Source organism: Talpa occidentalis, unplaced genomic scaffold (assembly GCF_014898055.3).
Source record: "Talpa occidentalis isolate TD23 unplaced genomic scaffold, MPIMG_talOcc4v2.1 talOcc4.8, whole genome shotgun sequence".
In the NCBI taxonomy this organism is placed as follows: Eukaryota; Metazoa; Chordata; class Mammalia; order Eulipotyphla; family Talpidae; genus Talpa; species Talpa occidentalis.
This window is the reverse complement of record NW_023605194.1, coordinates 113,433,850-113,454,231: the sequence shown is the minus strand read 5'-3', so window position 1 is coordinate 113,454,231 and position 20,382 is coordinate 113,433,850. Positions and strand designations below refer to the sequence as shown.

General features: G+C 46.8%; 2 protein-coding genes across 2 annotated transcripts; both read right to left on the bottom strand.

Annotated features, from left to right (window-relative positions):
- Positions 1 to 1,938: 1,938 nt before the first annotated feature.
- Positions 1,939 to 10,950, bottom strand: MGARP (mitochondria localized glutamic acid rich protein). The gene is made up of 4 exons (XM_037496315.2): positions 10,875 to 10,950; positions 6,097 to 6,200; positions 5,335 to 5,431; positions 1,939 to 3,278 (listed from the first exon to the last, which is right to left on the bottom strand). Exons 1-4 carry the CDS (start codon positions 10,939 to 10,941, stop codon positions 2,839 to 2,841), a joined length of 708 nt encoding a protein of 235 aa, XP_037352212.1. The 5' UTR covers positions 10,942 to 10,950; the 3' UTR covers positions 1,939 to 2,838.
- A 4,695-nt stretch (positions 10,951 to 15,645) lies between these two features.
- On the bottom strand, positions 15,646 to 20,361 carry NDUFC1 (NADH:ubiquinone oxidoreductase subunit C1). Its single transcript, XM_037497491.2, has 4 exons — positions 20,294 to 20,361; positions 19,788 to 19,891; positions 17,160 to 17,239; positions 15,646 to 15,932 (listed from the first exon to the last, which is right to left on the bottom strand). Exons 1-3 carry the CDS (start codon positions 20,358 to 20,360, stop codon positions 17,180 to 17,182), a joined length of 231 nt encoding a protein of 76 aa, XP_037353388.1. The 5' UTR covers position 20,361; the 3' UTR covers positions 15,646 to 15,932; positions 17,160 to 17,179.
- Positions 20,362 to 20,382: the final 21 nt, after the last annotated feature.

The following is a 20,382-nucleotide window of genomic DNA, read 5'->3' as shown; positions in this document are numbered from 1 at the left end:
TCTTTGAAAATTTATTCGTTATTTAAAACAAACTTTTGAAGCAACAGCTACCAAGTCCAGTACCCATGGCATTAGCCATGGGTATGTGGCTGATGTGTTGCATTTTCTAAACTCAATCCTCCTTTATATCCTTGTCTACATCAAAGAAAAATAACTTGCTTGTCTGATACTGCTGCCAATTTTTATCTTTTATAGTGACTTGCACATTCTAGACCTCACATTCCATTTATCCCATTTAGGCTTTTTATATGTAAATTTTTATTATATTAAAATCAGTCAATAAAAACAAAGCAAACATTGTAAAAAGTAAATTTAAAGATCATATAAATTTAAATTTAAAAAATTATATAAATTTTAAAAAAATTATATAAAATGGAATGATACTCAGCTATAAAAAAAAAAGATGAAATCTTGCCATTTGTGGCAACAGGGATGGAAATGGAGGGGATGATGCTAAGTGGAAATAAGTCTGGAGGAGAAAGACAAATACAGGATAATTTCACTCATTTGTGGAATATGAATAAACAGTGCAAAGGAACAGACAAAACCAAACCAAAACAAACTTTTGGATCTGACTATAGAATTGTGGCTACCAGAGTAGGATTGGGGAGCATGGGGGGAGGGGCCCAAGAGACTGGTGGAGAAATTTTTCTTTAAGATTTATTTATTTATGCATACAAGAGTTGGGGTATAGGACAGAGGTGCAGGGGGATAAGAGGAGTCACCAGAGACAGTGTGGGAAACAGAACAGGCAGAATGACTGAAATACACTGCTGAGGGGAGCAGTGGGCAAGATAGCAGAGGTCTGCTGCACTATGTGTGTAGCTCCCTGGCCAGCCAGGGATCGACCTCTGGCTGCAGGGGTTGTGGATAGCTTCATAGTGCTGAGACTTAATCCTTTGCGCCACCAAGGAGGCCCCTGTGGTGGAGGATTATGGGTGCTTGGGTGATGGGTATGGGGAGGTGACATACATTTGAAGAAGTGTGAATCTGCATCTCTAAAACATACAATATTGAAACCATTTGCCTCAATAAAAAGTAAATAAATACATAAATAAATATAATCACTCAGCGGTCTGATAAAAAACTTTCTGCGTGTGGAATACTGTTCTTATACTTTCATAACATTGTTTTGTTTTTTTTTACAGGTTTGTTTTTGTTTTTGTTTTTAAGATTTATTTATTTATACAAGCACTGGGTACAGTCAGAAGCGCGGGAGGGCGAGAGAATTCACCAGAGCCAGAGCGGGGAGCAGAGCAGGCAGAAGGACCGAAGTACACTGCTGAGGGGAGCAGCGGGCGGCAGGAGAGGTCTGCGCGCCATGCGGGACCCTCCTCTGGTGGCCGGGGAGCAGCCGGGGATCAAACCGGCGCCACCGGGGAGGCCCCATTACATTGGTTCTTAAAACCAAAAAGTTTAATAATAGGTACTGGACTTGGTAGCTGTTGCTTCAAAAGTTTGTTTTAAATAATGACTAAATTTTCAAAGGAAATTTTCAAAGAAAATCCTTCTGTATGCAGTCACGTTTTGGCATTTCGTAGTCCTAAAAAAAAAAAAAAAAAAAAAAAAATGTCAGGAAATGCAACAATTGGCCGGGAGTTTAAGCCAGACACATTCCGGATCTGCCAAGACAACTCATTCTCTCCTCATACTGTGGAGGAACACGAAGTGCAGCCACACTGAAGCCTCATCTGCACCCAGTTCAAACCTCGGTGCTCTATCCAGGCTGTCTCACCCAGAGGTCTCTGCCTACACAACTGTGTAGGAGACTTAGCACACAACCAAATTATTTGCTCACAATTTTGTGCCTCAGCAGTTTGGTTTGTGTTCAGGTGGAGGGCTTGTTTCTGGTTGCCTGTGGTCACTTGTATGACAACGGTCGTCTGGACAGAAGCTGGAGCTGGTTCTCAGACAGACAGACAGACACACACATACACACCACACAAACCTACTCACAGGTACGTTCTTAGTAAGGTCTTCTCTGTTCACTCCAATTAAAACACTGCTTTCCCCCAATCAGCACTTACAGTCCCTTTACTTCCGTGGCTTCTTTTTTAAGCATGTTTCTAATACATCATGTTGTTTTCTTATCTTGTTGATTATTTGGTTACACTCTAAAACATAAAAATGGAGAAGGCAGGAATTTTTATCTTTTTTTTTAAATTTCAGCACTTAAAACAAGGCTTGATAATTCACAGGTACTCAGTTAGTATTTGTTGAATACATGAATCAATGAAGAATGAGTAAAGAGTTATTCCTGACCCTAAGTATAAATCCTCAATATTGTTTCAACTGAGCTGAATTGAACTGGAAAATAAGGGCACAGTCCCCTACCTAATAATAATATATTATTATATGCAGAGTTCACCATTATATGCAAAATTCTCCATAGATTATGTTTTCTGGATAATAATGCAGTGTTCATATGTTGTATGTGTTAGTATATATTATTTAAACATATAAATATTCATTAAGAAAAGTAGAAGCAACACTTTTACTTTCCCATTTTATTGAAATGAGATCAAGTCAAAACTCAAGATCTAGATTTACACACATTAAAGGTAAAGGAATAGCAAAATTAACGTGAACACTGGTGGCACAGATAGCTCAATTCCTAGGATGTAAAATTTCAAAGATGAAATTTTCAAGCTCTTCCCTGCTGATTTCAGAGAGTAGAAAACTCTTCAGATGTGAAATCTCAAATCTTAAATCCTGAAGTCTAGCAGTAGATACCAAAGCCCTCAAGGTCCATGAAAGTTTTCTAGAAAAGAAGCCTTTTTGGAAAGCTAAGATTACTAGCAATATGAAAGCACCTAGCAGACTCTCAGCCGGCTGAGGTCAGCCTTCCTCTGAGGAGGCCTCCGCAGCAGTGCCAGCTTCTCCCCGGGCACCCTCCCTGGCAGAGGACTCTGTCTGCATGGCACAACATTCTTCCTCTAGCTTAGCTGGTTCACCAGAGCTTTCCTTCTGGGCTGTGCTTTTATCATCATGGATGGCAGCCGCTTCCCCAGGAGCTGCTTCCGCAGCCTCTGTGGCGGGGTCAGGCCTGACGTCCTTGGTTTCCCTGGCTGCTGCCTTGGGAGCCTCAGGTCCAGGGGGTGACTCCATCTGGGCAGCCTCGACCTGCCCCGGGCAGGCTGCAGTCTCTTCTGGGACAGCGACCATCACCATCGTAGCCTCTGGAATTTCTTGAGCATCTACCACCTCTGCTTCCAGGAACGAGACCACAGGGGCAGCCAGACTGGCCTTCTCAGCTCCAGCCAGGCTCTCTTTTTCGCCTTTAAGATTTAATCAATTAAGCAAATTATTAATTTTTTTAAAGATTTATTTGTTTATACATATAATAAGAACTGGGGTGTAAGCCAGAGGTGTGGGAGGTGAGAGGATTCACTAGAGACAGAGTGGGGAACAGAACAGGCGGACTGACTGAAATACACTGCTGAGAGCAGCAGGCGAGGCAGGAGAGGTCTGCTGCACCACATAGGTTGCTCTCAGGCTGGCTGGGGATTCGAACTCGTGCTTTAGTGGCTGGTGATAGCTTGATAGTGCTGTATTTAACCCCTGCGCCACCAGGGAGTTCCCAAATTATTAATTTAAAGAGCATGGGAATGCAGTGGACAGAGCTGTGTGTACTATTAAGTAGTGATCTTCATGGTGGACTGTTAGTGAGAAGAGCAAGGAAAAGACCAAGTACAGAGTGCACACGGCTGGTGTTAGGACAAAAGGAAAATAGTAATTGTCACCAATGTGAACTGGAGCAGCTATTCCAGAATGTGATCTGCATTTACCTTAAAAAACTAAAAATGGGGCCTCCCTGGTGGTGCAAGGGGTTAAGCACAGCACTACAAAGCTATTTGCAGTCTCTACAGCGTGAGTTTGAGCCCCAGCCAGCCGGCCAGGGAGCCACCGACATGTCGCAGCAGACCTCTCCTGTCTCACCCTCTGTTCCCCTCAGCAGTGTGTTCAGTCAGTCTGCCTGCTCTGCTCCCTGCTCTGGCTCTGGTGAATCCTCTCACCCCCAGCACCTCTGGCCTGTACCCCAGTTCTTGTATGCATAAATAAATAATTTTTTTTTAAGAATAAATCTTTTAAAAAAAAACTAAAAATGGAAAATACTATAAGAGCCAGCCATCCCACTCTTGGGCAGCTATCCACAGAATGTCAAGCTACCAATGCAAAAACTATGTGTCTACAATGTCTACTGCAGCCTTCCTTATTCACAACAGCGAGGACATGGAAACAACCTAAATGCCCATCAAGAGAGGACTGGATCGGGCCTCTCCGGTGGCGCAGCGGTTGAGCGCTGGGTTGCGAAGCTGCCCGCGGCCTCTGCGGCGCCGGTTCGATCCCCGGCTGCTCCCCGGCCACCGGAGGAGGGTCCCGCATGGCGTCAGACCTCTCCTGCCGCCCGCTGCTCCCCTCAGCAGTGTCCTTCGGTCCTTCTGCCTGCTCTGCTCCCCGCTCTGGCTCTGGTGAATTCTCTCACCCTCCCGCGCTTCTGACTGTGCCCAGTGCATGTATAAACAAATAAATAAATCTTTAAAATAAATAAATAAAATGTTTAAAAAAAAAAGAAGACTGGATCAAGAAGAGGTGGTCTGTCCACACTATGGAATACTATTCAGCCATGAAGAAAGATAACAAGCAGCTATTTCGAACAAAATGGAGAGTGTCTGAGAGAATTAAGTGTAGTAAAGCACGTCAGAATGATAAAAACAAATACCGGACATTTACAGAGCAGATGACTAAGTAAAGTGCAAAAACTAATGCATGTCAGTAAACACTGTGAGGGAGGGTGGGGGGAAAGAGAAGGGACGTAATGGATGGTGGGGGGGAAAGAGGGTAAGTTATAGACCTGGGTAGTTATATTGCAAAAGGCTTTCAGAAGAATTGAAAGAAACTGGTGTTATTGGTTGTCTCTGGAGAAGGAAAGTGAGAAATAGGCTTTGAAACTGTTGATTTTTTTTTTTAAAGTCATTTAAGGGGCCTTGCTGGTGGCGCAATGGCTTTAGCACAGAACTGTGATGCTATCCACGGCCTCGCAGCACAAGTTTAATCCCCAGCCGGCCAGGGAGCTACCAACACGGCGCAGCAGACCTCTCCTGTCCCACCTGCTGCTCCCCTCAGCAGTGTATTTCAGTCAGTCTGCCTGTTCTGCTCCCCACTCTGTCTCTGGCGAATCCTCCACCCTCCATTCCATACGTCTGGCCTGTACCCCAGTCCTTGTATACATAAATAAGTAAATCTTAAAGAAGCCCAAAGCAAATAATGTTTCTTACTAGACTAAGATGACAAAAATTAGTACCTGGAGGAAAAAAAATCAACTCACTTTACCTTGAGGAGGATGTAACTCTGCTCTAGTTTTATCTCTGAAATTGGCCACATGTTCGATGTGTTTGGCTTGGTCTGATGGGACTATTCTCCTGTAAGCCTGAAAGGAAATGTGTACTCGAGTTTATTGCTTGAGCTCCAAAGTTCATCATGCCAAGTTAAAAAGTATAGACAATTCAAAGATAGACCGGTGAGCTCTGTGCATACTTTTGCTTCCCCTTTGGAAGCCTTTGCCATTAGGTAGAATGTTTCAGGAAAGGAAAGAAACAGCTGCTATGAAAGGGATCAAGAAAACTGAAAATATGCCTGATGCGACAAAGACAAAGGGGAAAACTTAAACTACTAGAATCAAAACATTCTGCCAGGCGTTTACAGACACCCTGCAGCATTTACTCCAGAGAAATGGAATTTTGCAGGCTCACAAAAACCTGGACACAATGTGTAAGGTAGCTTTATTTGAACAACCAAAGCTAGAACTGGACTTGATGTCCTATAACAGGTGCATGGTTGGAAAACTGGTTCATTCATAATGTGGACACCACGCAACATGCCCGTCCACAGCATGGAACTCCACTAGACAATTTAAATTAGCTCATGTTGTCACAAAAAATGTGCCAACCTAAAACAAGATAGTCCACAGGTGAAAGGGGGCTGAGAAGGACAAGGAACACATGGGAATTCTCTGTACTTGGTTCTGACCTTGTCATTGCTTTGAGTTTTATCACAGGTAATGTATGAATTCCTAGCCCTGTTTCAAACACTTACATAATATCCACCAGCACTGACTGTGATCCCTACAGCCAGGTAATAAATCACGTTTGATCCTGATGATCCAGGGAATTTGTTAAATGATATCCAACGAAGAGATGCTAGGAAAATAAGTTGAAACAGTTAGCGCCATCACTAAGCAAAACTGCTTTAAATAATTATAGTTTAAAAAATGCTTTTGGGGCCTCCCCTGGTGGCACAGGCTGTTGAGTGCAGCGCTGTGAAGCTGTCTGCAGCCTCTGCAGTGCAGGTTTGATCCCAGCCGGCCGGCAAGATACCCACATGGCATGGCAGACCTCTCCTGTCTCACCCGCTGCTCCCCTCAGCAGTGCTTTAAGTCTGTCTGCCTATTCTGCTCCCCACTCTGTCTCTGGTGAATCCTCTTACCCCCAAAACCTCTGGCCTGTACCCTGGTTCTTGTATAAATAAATAAAAAAATCTTAAAAAAATGTTTTCGCCCTTATTGAACCTAGACTCTATTAACATCAAGTGATTTTAGCTTGATGCAGAATTATAAGGGCAATAATTCAACTTGACAGTCTCCCTATCTAAGGCGATAAGTCTGTAGGAAACCTGTCATCGGATGAAACCTTGAAGACCGTCCTTTCCTTGGAAGGGGTGCACTTGGGGGATGGGGAAATGAAGGGATATGAGGCAATTCGGATAGTCACATGAGACGCAGATCAGGAAAAGAAATCTATTACCTATGCACACTCTACCACGAGATTCAATGGAAAACATGACTTTTCCCCCAAAAGTGGATTAAATATATTTGTACTTAAAATTTATGTTAAATCAGTCACATTTCTATTAATTTATAATACAAAAGTAGGTATAGGTAGACACTTTGATTTTTCTAATATGAAACCTTTAGAGGAGATATAAACTTTATAAAGATAAATATTGCAACAAGTTTATATCTGAAATATAATTGTGTACAAACTAATGGGATTAGCTAAAGGGACTATATTGTTATATCAACTATGTTTACTCTAGTGCTAGAATTTTTATATACCATATAAAATTTTTACAATAGCCTTAAAGCTAGAAGCATCTTAAAGTTCATATAGCTCACATTTTCTATTTTAATTAATTAATTAATTAAAATATTTATTTTATTTATTTATGCATACAAGAACTGGGGTGTAGGTCAGAGGTTTGGGGGGTGAGAGGATTCACCAGAGACAGAGTGGGGAGCGGAACAGTCGGATCTACTGAAATACACTGCTGAGGGGAGCAGCAGGTGAGACAGGAGGGGTTTGTTGCGCCATGTGGGTAGCTCCCTGGCCGGGATTGCTGCAGTAACTGGTGACAGCTAACTAGTGCTGAGACTTAACCTCTTGTGCCACCAGGGAGGCTCCCCATTTTCCATTGTCCATTTTAAAGATAAAAAAGCACAGACATTTATTTAATTATTCAACAAATACAGTTGAGCACCAATCTCTGTTTGGCATTGTCAGAAGTACAGAGGACAGAACTCAAAGAAGACACACAAGGTCCCTGGCCTCAATTAGCTCACAGTCTAAAAGGAGACAGCTGTACAGACAAATATTTGTTGACAAATAATTGCCATGCATTATAATAAATGCTATGTTAGATCTAAGCCAAGTTGCGAGAATAGCATGAAATGCAGTGAAAAAACTCAGCTCTTTAGCTCAATGTAGCTGTCACAATTGAAGAGCTGTGAGCTGAGTTTGGAAGGAAAATAGGAGTTTGTCAGATAAAGAAGGGGTCGTGGAAATGGCACTGGAAACAGGAAACACTCCGGGTGCAAGGGCTCACGCCTGTGTGTCTGGGAAAGCCAGGTGGCTGGACATCCAGAGTGTGGGAAGGAACTGGGAAGAGGTTCTGATGCAATGGGCAAGGCTGCAGGCATTTGTAGTGACCACTAATCTCAGCAGGCATAATATTGGGAAGATTACATATTTACATTCTTAGCTTGGATGTAAATGCCCATCTCTTAGAAAAAAAATTTTTTTTTTCATAAAAATGTGCCCAAAGAGGTTATAAGCGTTTAAGGTTGTGTCTTGCAGTGGGAGCATCAATTGGTTTAAAAATACACCCAGGGGCCTCCCTGGTGGTGCAAGGGTTAAGCACGGCACTATGAGGCTATTCGCAGCCTCTGCAGCACAAGTTCTATGCCCATCAGGCCAGGAAGTTACCCAAATGGCGCAGCAGACCTCTCCTACTCTCCCGCTGCTCCCCTCAGCAGTGGATTTCAGTAGCTCTGCCTATTCTTTTCCCCACTCTGTCTCTGGTGAATCCTCTTACCCCCTGCACCTCTGGTCTGTACCCCAGTTGTATGTATAAATAAATAAATCTTTAAAAAATACATCCATCGTTAAATAGGGAATCTATAGTTTTTATAGGTCTCAACCAGATGTAAATATCAAAAAGAAGGCAATAAAATAAACATATTTAGTTAAGCAATTACATACAATTATGGCAAAGTTATCTAAAAGAGTGGTGAAATGACAAATATTCAATAATTAAAGAATTTTAGCATGTTCCTAAAATAAATATAATGTGAAACAATTAGACACAATTTTTGTAGAATATTTGCTTATGTGAGAAAATACTCATAATACATTAAGTGAAAAGTTAAAGCACAATAATCTATATCAAACTATCTCAGATTTGTGAAAGTAACGTGCAAACAGAAAAAAAATACTGGAAAGGCAAAAAGGTTTGGAATACTGTATATATAAAAATATAGTGTATTATTGAATAGTAGGATTACAAATGAGTTCTGTCTTGTTTTTCTGTACTGTCCCCGATGATCTATTACAAACATAAATTATTTACTCATTAAAAGCTGTATTTTTAAAAGCAAAAACGAGGAGAACAAAATTAGACGAAGCACAGTGAAAATTTTATCCTTCAAAAAAAATGGAAACAACCTTATTTTTCATCAAAGTAGAAAATACCAAGATAAGGCTAACTAATGTCCATGAATGAAGCCAAGTTTCCAGTCAATGACAGTTCTGAAAATACATAAATCAGGGCTGCAGAAATCGTAGCTAAGTGAAATTAGAGAAAGTCAAATACTACCACAGCCGGTACTGCTAACTACTTATTTAGAATTTCAAAACGGCTTAGGAAGGTTGGGAAGGAAAAATCTTTGAAACGTGCAGCTACAAAAAAAAAAAAGAAAGAAAGAAAGAAAAAAAAGTGGGTGTATTTGTGGGTGAAGACGCTGGGAGTGGGGTGCGGAGCGATAAGGTCATTTTCAGGGCCTCCTCCTGCTCCCCACCGCGCCCCAGCCACGACGGCCCAACAGTTGCAGAAGTCTAAAATAAATGGGTTCTCCCTGGTTCGTCGTGGGAGGGGGATTTGCTCTGTCTTGGTTGGCATAAAGATCAAGGAAAACGAAGACGTCCGATTTCTGTGACTTGCAACAGAACCTCTCCCTCCAGCACCGGTGAGCAAGCCGGCGGCCTCGCTGGACAGCCCCCCCCTCGCTGGACAGCCCCTCCCCTCGCTGGACAGCCCTCCCCTCGCGGGACAGCCCCCCCTCGCTGGACAGCCCCTCCCCTCGCCGGACAGCCCCTCCCCTCGCTGGACAGCCCCCCCTCCCTGGACAGGCCCTCCCCTCCCTGGACAGCCCCTCCCCTCGCCGGACAGCCCCTCCCCTCGCCGGACAGCCCCTCCCCTCGCTGGACAGCCCCCCCTCCCTGGACAGGCCCTCCCCTCCCTGGACAGCCCCTCCCCTCGCTGGACAGCCCCTCCCCTCGCTGGACAGCCCCTCCCCTCGCCGGACAGCCCCTCCCCTCGCCGGACAGCCCCTCCCCTCGCCGGACAGCCCCTCCCCTCGCCGGACAGCCCCTCCCCTCGCCGGACAGCCCCTCCCCCGCCCGACAGCCCCCCCTCCCGCCATCACACGTGCTCATCAAACTGGGGGGCTCGGCCGTCGAACTTTCCGCGGGAGTCTTTTCTCTCTCCTGCCGGCTGGAAGGCGCGCGGGCGGCTAAAGCTCGCTCGCAAGCCTAGAAAGTAAGTGACGAGCAGGGAGAACCGAGGACTTTCCGGGGGGCTGCCCTGGTCGCGCCCCTCGCCGGCTTGGAAGCGGGGGGGGGGGGGCGCCCCGGCCCGCGGCTGCAGGCGTGGAAAAGACCTCGTGGAATGTTCCAGGCTGTGCCGGGCGCTTCGTGTCCGTCCTTTGAGAGTCTGTCCACGGCCCTCTCTCGCAGCGACCTCCCTTTTGGGGCGCTCCCAACGCCTCCCCTGCCCGACGCAGCCCCAGTCTGGAGGTGACGGACACGGGACGGCCGCGCCCGCGAGCCCCAGGGCGACCGCGGCGCCCAGAGGGGGGCTTTCTCCTCGGGGTGCGGGGCCCGGCCGCGGGGTCCGGCCGAGGCGGGCGCATGGGGCGCCGGCCCCTCTGCCCCCGCCGCCCGTGCGCCCCTGGCCGCGCCGCGTCCCCCGGCTCCCGCGGGGAGGGGCGCCCTGGCCCTGGCGCCCGGGCTCTCCAGCGCCTTCGGCTCCGCGTTCATTCGTTTAAACGCGCGCTCCTGCTCGCCCCATCTCACAGCAGAGAGGCGAGGGGCCCGCCGCTGCCGAGGACGGCTCCGGGCCCGCAGCCGCGCGGCGAGCCCCCTGCTTCTTGGTCTCCCCAAACTGCGGGGCGTCTACCTGCGACCTCCCCCCACTTGCGCCACCTCCGACCCCCAACTTCTGGCCTCCACTGCTTCGGGTCGCGCTCGCTCCCGCGGGCCCACCCGTCCAGGGGCCCCCAGGCGCGGGTCCGGCTCGGGTCTGGCCGTCTGGGCACCCACCGTGCTTCCGAGGCGGCGCCGGCCCGCGGGGCGCCAGGGCCCGGGAGAGCGCGCGGAGGAGGGACATCTCGCCGGGTCTCGGCTCCCGCAGCCAGACGCCGGGAGGCCGGGGGGCCCCGCCCCCGGGAGGGGCGCGGACCCCAGTCCAGCCCGCGAGGACGGCCCCGGGAGCGAGCGAGGATGGGCGGGCGCGGGGCTCCGCCCCCCACCCCCCCCACCCCCACCCCCCCCCCCATCTCCAGCACCAGCTGCTTCTCCCCAGGGCGAGGCTCTGAGGAGCGGCCGCACCTCAGGAAAGATTTGGGGACCCCAGATCGCGTCCCAGCCGGCCCGTGGGGCGCGCGGGTGCCCCTCCTCGGAGCAGACTGGCGAGGGCCCGGGTCGCACCCCGAGTAAGACAGGGACAGGGCTGAGCACTCCTGGGGCGTTCCCAGGGCGAGAAGCTTCCCAGGATGGGAAGTGTCCGGGGGAAGAGGTGAGGCCAGAGACGGCCTCGGCGCGGCGCGGAAGGGAAGCTCTCAGGCCAGGGGATGAAAGCCGAGGCTGGGCTTTAAGCATAAACTGCCCAGTGCTATGGACACCTCTTTGGGGTGGAAAATGAGTATTTCCACATCGATTTAAAAATGCAACATTATTGGGCCTCCCCGGTGGCGCAGCGGTTGAGCGCAAACGGCCTCCCCGGTGGCGCAGCGGTTGAGCGCTGGGTTGCGAAGCTCCCCGCGGCCTCTGTGACGCCGGTTCGATCCCCGGCTGCTCCCCGGCCACCGGAGGAGGGTCCCGCATGGCGCGCAGACCTCTCCTGCCGCCCGCTGCTCCCCTCAGCAGTGTCCTTCGGTCCTTCTGCCTGCTCTGCTCCCCGCTCTGGCTCTGGTGAATTCTCTCACCCTCCCGCGCCTCTGACTCTACCCAGTGCTTGTATAAATAAATAAACAAATAGATAAATAAATAAATAAATAGATAGATAAATAATTAAATAAATCTTTAAAAAATTTAAAAAAATTGCAACATCATTAGTTCTCCCCCCAGATTTCAATTACTTGTCTCATCGTGGCTACACGAATTTGTCATGGTTTGAATATGGAAACCAGTCATTTATGCTTTAACATTTTCTGAATGGTTCATGTGGAAGGATCGTCTGCCACTTCAGTGATCCCTGTGTTTGCCTCTTGACTGCTTAGACAACACTTGACATGTTAAAAAGGCTCTATGGCTTTGTGAATGACTAAACATTGATCAGAGGTTCTAGTGCTGAACCCGATTCTAATGTTTAACAGATTCCCACCCGAAGAGTACAAATCCGTGGTCAGAGCTGGTTTTTGATACTTGGCATGGTTTGCTGTCCCTAGTGCTTAATCAAATGCTGAACAAGGGCTCTGGGTCCTCTGAGTCGAGTCAGAGTTAGATTTCTCAGCAGCACAGGAGGGGCAAGACTCACCCTCCTCCCCCAAGCCAGTGCTCCTGAGAGGAGATCAGTAAGCTGGCTGCCTTTGATCAGCATCAAGCCCACATCCTCTGGCAACTAGCGATTAGCTTTCTCACTCCCTGTGCAGAACGTGTAATGAACCGCTGCAGTCGGACCAGATTGACAACTAAACCCAATTGGTCTACCACTCCTGCCCGTTCTTTTCTTGGTGTACTCAGTTCTGAATTTTAACAGGGAAATACATGATCAAGGGCAGTAAATGCATTTCAGTGAATTAACACATGCATGATACTGTTATTTAATGCATTGGAGGCTCCCCTACAAGGATTCTTTCTAGTAAAGCTTTGAAAATGACAATGGCTTGCAGGACACTGGGATCAGTCATTTTTTTCACAAGCGTGCGTTAGGCACTGTTCCAGGGCATGAGAGGTTATGGTTGCAGGTTAAACAGACAGCATCCTCTCTGAGATACCCTGGGGTGTAAGGTCACATGGAAACCTCTGACCAGATATTGATAATAAAAGTAAGCTAAGACTTAGGTTTAAACAATGTGCAAATGACATACATATAGCTTTAAAAAGCTTTTCTCAAAGTATTAGCACATCTGTGTACTTCTTAACAATTCTAAGGAGGGGGAGCAAGGGGATACTGATGATGCCCATAATACCTAAAAGCTATGCTAGTTTAACAGTGTGGTTAAGAGTGGGTGTCTAGAAGCCAGAAACCTGACTTGCATAAGGACATGTCTTTATTCCTAGGGTTGAGGTGAGCCCTGAGCTGCATTAAGTATGGAATGTGCTCCGATAATTGGAGCAGGCAGTCCGGATGCTGACTCCCAGCTGAAGCAGAAGCTGAGGCTCCCTTACTGCTCTCCTTGTGGGAGCCTGTGACAGGCCCACGTACTTCTCAGGAGATGGAGGCTCAGCTAGTGGTGTCCTCCAGGTCAGAGGTGGCCATCCCAGCTGGGACAGGTTACAACTGTGAGATAAATAGTGCACTTCTCCAGAGCCCTTTACATTTTACTAAAAGCTGAATGTCTCCTGGATGGAAAGGAATTTTTTTTGGTAAGATTTATTTTTATTTTCTTTATGCATACAAGGACTGGGGTGTAGGCCAGAAGTTGGAGGGGAGAGGATTCACCAGAGACACAGTGGGAAGCAAAAGAGGTGAAAAGAAATTTTCTATCCTTCTGACAGCTCTGGTAGGAAATGTGGTTTTCTATTTGTCACTTCTTGACTAAACATTTCCCAAGACTGGGCAGGTTTACCTTTTTCTCCCAAACCTGAGAGAATTTAACATTGGGTCTTTGCTAAAGAAGCCTCTCTGGCTCAGACAAGTCTCTGGCTGTTGGTCACGTTGTTCAGCGTTACCTTGGGCACAGCCTTGACATTTTCCTAGGTCCGGTAGGGAAAACATGTGTCGAGGGGCGGAGATAGCCTGGCTCATCCAGGATGACCTCAACCTAATTGTGACTGTTGACAAGGATTTCAGTCTTGAAAGCATATTACAAGGGTCCTCCGGGGGAACATTCATCACTTATTCCAGCTTAAGTGCTGTGTAGTTGAAAGTCGTTTTCAAAGACTGAGGGATTTGCGAGTCTCCACAGAAATCTAGCAACAGCTTTGTTTTCCTTAACACTGAATTCTCAGGCCGTAACCTGTATTTTCAATAGATCAGTATGAATACAGAGTGAAACCATTTAGAAGAATCTAGGAAGAAGAATCCATAGCAATTAAAGTCCTTGTGAGAATGCTTTTGATGGCCTAAAATATTTACGCTAAAATGAAGGGGAAAAGGTAATCAAGGTGGTAAATTTTCAGACTTGAAGGTCACTCAGTACGCTCCTCTGTAGTAAAATAAAGAACATTTCTGTATTGTTTCCTAAGACTACTGTAACAAATGGCAAACAGCAGCAATTGCTTCTCATTGTTCTGGAGGCCAGACATCTCAAATCCAGGGGTTGGCAGGGTTGGCCTCCTCTGAAAGCTGCTGATTTTTGCTGGGAATTGTTGGCTAGTGGATGCTTCCCTCCAAACTCTGCCTGTCTTTTCCATGTCTCTTCTTACAATCTACTAGTTACATGGAATCAAGAGCCACCCACTTCAGTATCGATACATAACTTTAACTGACATCTACAACCACCCTATTTCCAAGTCCCATTCTGAGATACTTGTGGTAATGACTTGCACATCTTTTGGGAAGACACAATTTAACCCTTAAGTTTCTTATACCTACAACTGAGTTTATAGCCCGTTTTTCCCATGGCAATTTAAGAAAATAATTTAAGTGACTCAGGAAATAAATCTGGGAAGAGGTTTATTTGATTTTAATTGAATGAAAAACTTGATCCCATTTCACAGGTTTACTAAAGGATCCACCATCGTACCACAGTTCTTCTTGAGAAATTAATTCTTGTTCAGTCCAGCTACTCTTGAACTGAGGCTTTGTGAAGCCAGGAACTGCTGACTATGGTCTTTCCTTTACAGTGTGGCCTGGGGGGAGGTCTGTGTGCGAGGGAGATAAAGCAGAGCAGAGCAGAGCCAACAGCAAGGGTTTTGACAAATGAGTTCCAGGACCCAATTAATTTAGGGCCCACTGCTGTTCCTGGGGTCTGGGTTTTTCTATGTCCTCTTAACTTATTAGCTTAACAGTTTGTTAGGTTTCAGTAATTTCGAAAGCATTATCAATGTTACTATGTAGCTCAATGCTAGGTGTTATTTACTAGTCTACAGCTAGGCCCATTTAAATTTAAGTACTATTAAAAATTCAGGTCCAGGGCCTCCTGTCTGCAGCTGTTGCAGCATGAGTTTGATCTCCGGCCAGGGAAACAGGCCACATGGCGTAGACCTCTCCTGTCTCGCACTCTGCTCCCCTCAGCAGTGTATTTCATTCTGCTTGTTCTGCCCCTGACTCTGTCTCTGGTGAATCCTCTCAACCCCCACCCCTGCACCTCTGGCCTGTACCCCAACTCTTGTATGCATTAATAAACCTTTAAAAAATTAAAAAAATAAAAATTCAGGTTCAGGGGCCTCCCTGTGGTACAGGGTTAAAGTCTCACCACTGTCAAGCTATTGCCAGCCACTGTAACCAAGTTCAACCCCCCACCAGCCAGGAGCAACCCAAATGGTGCAGCAGACCTCTCCTATTTCACCCGCTGCTCCCCCTCGGCAGTATATTTCAGTAGATCTGCCTGTTCTGTTCCCTACTCTGTCTCTGATGGATCCTCTCATCCCCTGCCTCCTGTGCACCTCTGCCTACAACCCAGCTCTCATAAAGATTTTAAATAAAACTTTAAAAAAAAAGGAAAAAAAGAAATTAAAAGTTGACATAAGGTGTAAATCCTTCAGCTGTATTTCTGAAACTATCTCCTTAATAAACTTTCTTATCAGATTTCTTTGCTGCTGACCCTGGTAGCAGATGGCACCATCCACAGTGAAATACTTCTTACAATGGACCTTAGAATCACACATGTTGTCACAATATACAGAGTCTGAATACAGGAGGATTTTTATTTTTTCATGTAATGATGTAAAACACAAATGCTGGCTTGACAAATATTCACATATAACATCTCACATTAAAAACTCAACAGACTGGGATCCAGAGGAACTGTTTTATCACTCTACGGAGCATACCTACAATAAGAGAAAAAGAATGAAAAAATTAGCAGTAACTAGCAGAAATACTAAAATTAGACCACACTGAATAATTCACCTTAGGATAATCTAGATAACAAATCTAAAAAGTTTATCAACCCATCCTTTTACCATGTTTTAGAAAAAAATACCACCTGAGCCACAAAAATGGCAAAAGCATCTGTTGCTTTTGTTGTTAGCATCTGGTTTTGATTTAAATATCTATTTCATTTTTATTTACCTCTTGATTGGGTAATTAAGGTAGTGAAATGGGCAAGGTGATATTAATAGAAAGAGTGAAAATGTGGATCATCAAACCCTACAAAGCTGAGTCTGAGAGTTAATATGGAAAAAAGTGCACGCGGGAGCACTATGCTGTTTATTACCCAGCAGACAGATATGCTGTGACCAACCTAATCCAGGAGATAATCAGGTTGATTTTTCATTTTACAAAAGGATTAACACTAAGATTTTCAGAAATATATAGAACCCACAAAAATATGTATGCATAAATAAAATAAATAAAATAAACTCTCTTTTAAATCACAGATCATACACAGTAGGCTGTCTTGTTAATAGCTTGAGTTTTACCAGAAATTGTCAGCTGTAGTGACAGTCATGAAAAAAAACTTGGACAACCTACCATACTTCTCCATGAATCCGTTCTGCCAACACTAAACTGCCAGCACCTGGCAAGTTGTCCAGTACATGATGATTAGTAAAATAGATGGTTCCTGTTGTCATGGCATTTGTACTCAAGCACGCTATGTGTCAAAAAAACATTTATTATGTGTGATAACTAGTTTTAAATGCTGTGAAGGTACTCTGTAAAGCACCATTAAAGAAACTAGGGGCCTCCCTGGCAGCCTACGGGTTAAGTCGCAGCACTATCACTTCTATGACCAGAATTTAATTCCTGGCCAGGGAGATGACCCACATATGGTGTAGCAAATCTCTCCTGTCTTCTCGCCTGCTGCTCCCCTAAGCAGTGTATTTCAATCTGCCTATTCTGCTCCCCGCTGTCTCTGGTGAACGCTCTCAACCCCCACACCTGTGCCCTGCACCCCAGTTCTTGTATGCACAAATAAATCTTTAAAAAAAAAATATTGTCACAGATAGGAATATAGGTGCTAAAAGTAAAAATTGAAAAAAAAAAAACAACAAAATACATTAAAGAGGTCAAATTAACTTGCATAATCTTTTCCGCCTATAAAACTGTACACTTACTGTGTTAGTATTCCAAAAGTTTATTCCAATCCATTCCTTCTTTTATACTCTAAAACATCTTCATTATGCTGCTTGATGAGCTAGAATTAAATAACAGTTAAAATCAGAAATGTAATCTTTCTGGCAACTTATAGAGGAGGTGGTTAACTACGAGTACTTATATTTTGCCAGAGGATTGATGATAGATTAAAAGAATTACAACTATTCTATTCTAGTTAGAAATAAAAAGTAAGGAAACTCAAAAGTCCAAAACTATGAATGATAGATACTTGTTCACCCCAATCCAACAATGTTAAACTTGAGAAGGCAATCCTTAAGTTTCAACTGAAATTCTGCCAAATATAGTAGTCCCACCTTTTCCTCAGGGGATACATTTCAAGACCCTAGTGGATGCCTGAAACTATGGGCAGTACTAAGAGGCATATATACTGCATACATGTCTAGAATAAAGCATAATGTGTAGATCAAGCATGGTATGAGATCACCAGTAATACCTGATAATAAATAGAACAATTACAACAATATACTGTCATGAAAATTATGTGACTGTATGCTCTCAAGATATTTTTGGACCAGGGTAATTGAAATCACGGAAAGTGAAACCAGGATAATGGAGGACTGCTCTATAGCACTTCATTCTATGGGTAACCAATGGAATGGATGCCTTAGCACAGAAGGACTGAATTAACAGGACACAGCAGAACTTGGCTATTAAGGGGTCAATTGGTATGTGTGTGTGTTAAACAGCTAGCCTTAAACATCTAATATGCTGAATGACTCCCTGAACTAGAAGTACATGAATTAGGGCCTCCCCGGTGGCGCAGCAGTTGAGCGCCGGGTTGTGAAGCTGCCCGCAGCCTCTGCTGCACCGGTTCGATCCCCAGCTGCTCCCCGCCCTCCGGAGGAGGGTCCCAGATGGCCCGCAGGCAGACCTTTCCTGCCGCCTGCTGCTCCCCTCAGTAGTGTACTTCGGTCCTTCTGCCTGCTCTGCTCCCCGCTCTGGCTCTGGTGGATTCTCTCACCCTCCACCGGAGGGTCCCAGATGGCCCGCAGGCAGACCTTTCCTGCCGCCTGCTGCTCCCCTCAGTAGTGTACTTCGGTCCTTCTGCCTGCTCTGCTCCCCGCTCTGGCTCTGGTGGATTCTCTCACCCTCCCGCGCTTCTGACTGTGCCCAGTGCATGCATAAGTAAATAAATAAAAATAAATCTTTAAAAAGAAGTACATGAATTAGATGTCATGGAAGGCAGTCACTTCTAGACCCACTGTGACAGAACATGCAAGTGGAACAATGGTTGACATGGGGTTATGGTGGCTGCAGTAAACCATCCAACTTCAATCAGCTTCTGAGTGAACTTTAAGGTCAACTTTAAACTGGGAACTCCATTATAACAAACATTATTGAAAAAGATTAGTTACTGTTAAGTTGTGACTTTCAACATCTCTTATTCCTTTCCTATGTCAAACAGTTAACTACTTCAATGAGAAAATCCAATTTAGGCGATTTAGAGAGCTGGAGAGATGGGGGCAGTGGAAGAAGGCCCAAAGCCACTGGACACAAACAAAAACTTTAAATATAGCATAAATACTTCAATCAACTTTAAAAAAGGTAGCAAAAGGCAGTGTTTCACAGTGACTTATAACATAGCTCTGAAGTCAGAGTGAACTGGATTCAGCAAACTAATTTCTCTAAGTGTTTTTTTCCACCAGAGAAAGGTCAACAACAGCAGCACCGAGGAATGGTGCTGCTGAAGATGTTAAATGAATGCTTACATGGAAGGACAAAAAAAAAAAAAAGTATGTCGCACACCCAAGTACAATTTCCAACAATGGATTTAATACACTGGTTAAAATCTAACGTCTTGAGGTTTCATGGGATTTCATTTGTACACGGCACCTGAAAAAAGTCCCTTAGGACACCGCAACCAGACTCAATCCATTCTAAGAAACAAAATATTATTATTTGGTGAAAACTGCTATTCCCCGCAAACCCTGCTTAAGCAAAGAAAAGACCTTCAGGCTCATCATCCTTTCTCCACTCCAGTGAAATCTTAGTGTTACAGGGCAGCCCCGATACAAAACGGGGTGCCTGACTGTGGGTCCTCACCCGGGCGCTTAAAAGGACTTATCAATGCTCTACTGCAGGCACACGTGAAAGGTTCATAAAAGGTTATTCACAAGGGAAGGGGAAACGAGGAAATGTACAGCTCAGGGAGAAAAGTGGGAGACAAAGTTTTAAATGCGTCCTACCTGATCCGCCGATCTGGAATCCCAAATGGCACCTGAGAGCTGGCCGCGGGCCAGGAGGGTGAAGCCAGGAGGCGAGCGACAGAGCGAGCCCCCCAAGGCCCACGTGTCTGGTTTTATACCCCACCTGGCTGCTTAACTCCAACCTCAGGTCCCAGCCACCTTCCCTTTGGTGGTGACAGGATGTGTCTTTCCCCATGTCCTGATGGCTTTGGTCTGGCGTGGGGGTGGAGTCCACAAAGCCTGCATGGGATTAGCTCAGGACATCCTTTCCCCCTAACATCAGCATTTCTCCTTCGTCCCTGGCCACACCGCCACGGCCCCACTCCAGCCCCCACGACCTCCCGCTTGCCGGGGTTCGGCCAGCGGGGAGTCGAGACTTACATAGAACCACAGAAAGGCCGAGGTGCCCAAGGTCAGGCCAACTTTCAGCCAGTCGGGCTGGGCGTGAGGCGGGTCCCGCACGTAGAACTTCGCCCGCGCGGCGGCTGCGGGGGACAGCGGGCGGTCAGGGCGCGCCCGGAGGGGAGGCCGCCCGCGCCCGCCCGCCGTGCTCCCCCTCCAGCGCCCCCTTAAGCGGCCAAACACTCGGGGCCCGGACGTCAGTTTCCGGCCGCCAGTCCCCGCGCGCCCCCAAAGCCGGGTGGGCGGGCTGGGGCTCCCCGGGGCCCCCAGCACGCGCCGGCGGCAGGAGGCGGCAGGGCGAGGCGAGGCGAGGAGGCGAGCGCGGGGCCGCGGGGGCGGCGGGGCCCGGAGCGCGGCGCAGGGATGAGGGCGCGCGAAGGTCACGGCCGACGAGGTCGGGCCGCCCCCGCCCCCCCGACCCCTCAGTCCGCCCCGGGAGGCCGCGGCTGGGAGGCCCGGTCGGCCGGCGCCAGTGGGACACTCACAAACGCTCGGGAGCCTGGCCGGGGCCAGCAGCCGGGAGCAGCGGCGCAGCCACGCGGGCGCCGCCATGTTGCCGGGTCGGCGGCCGGAA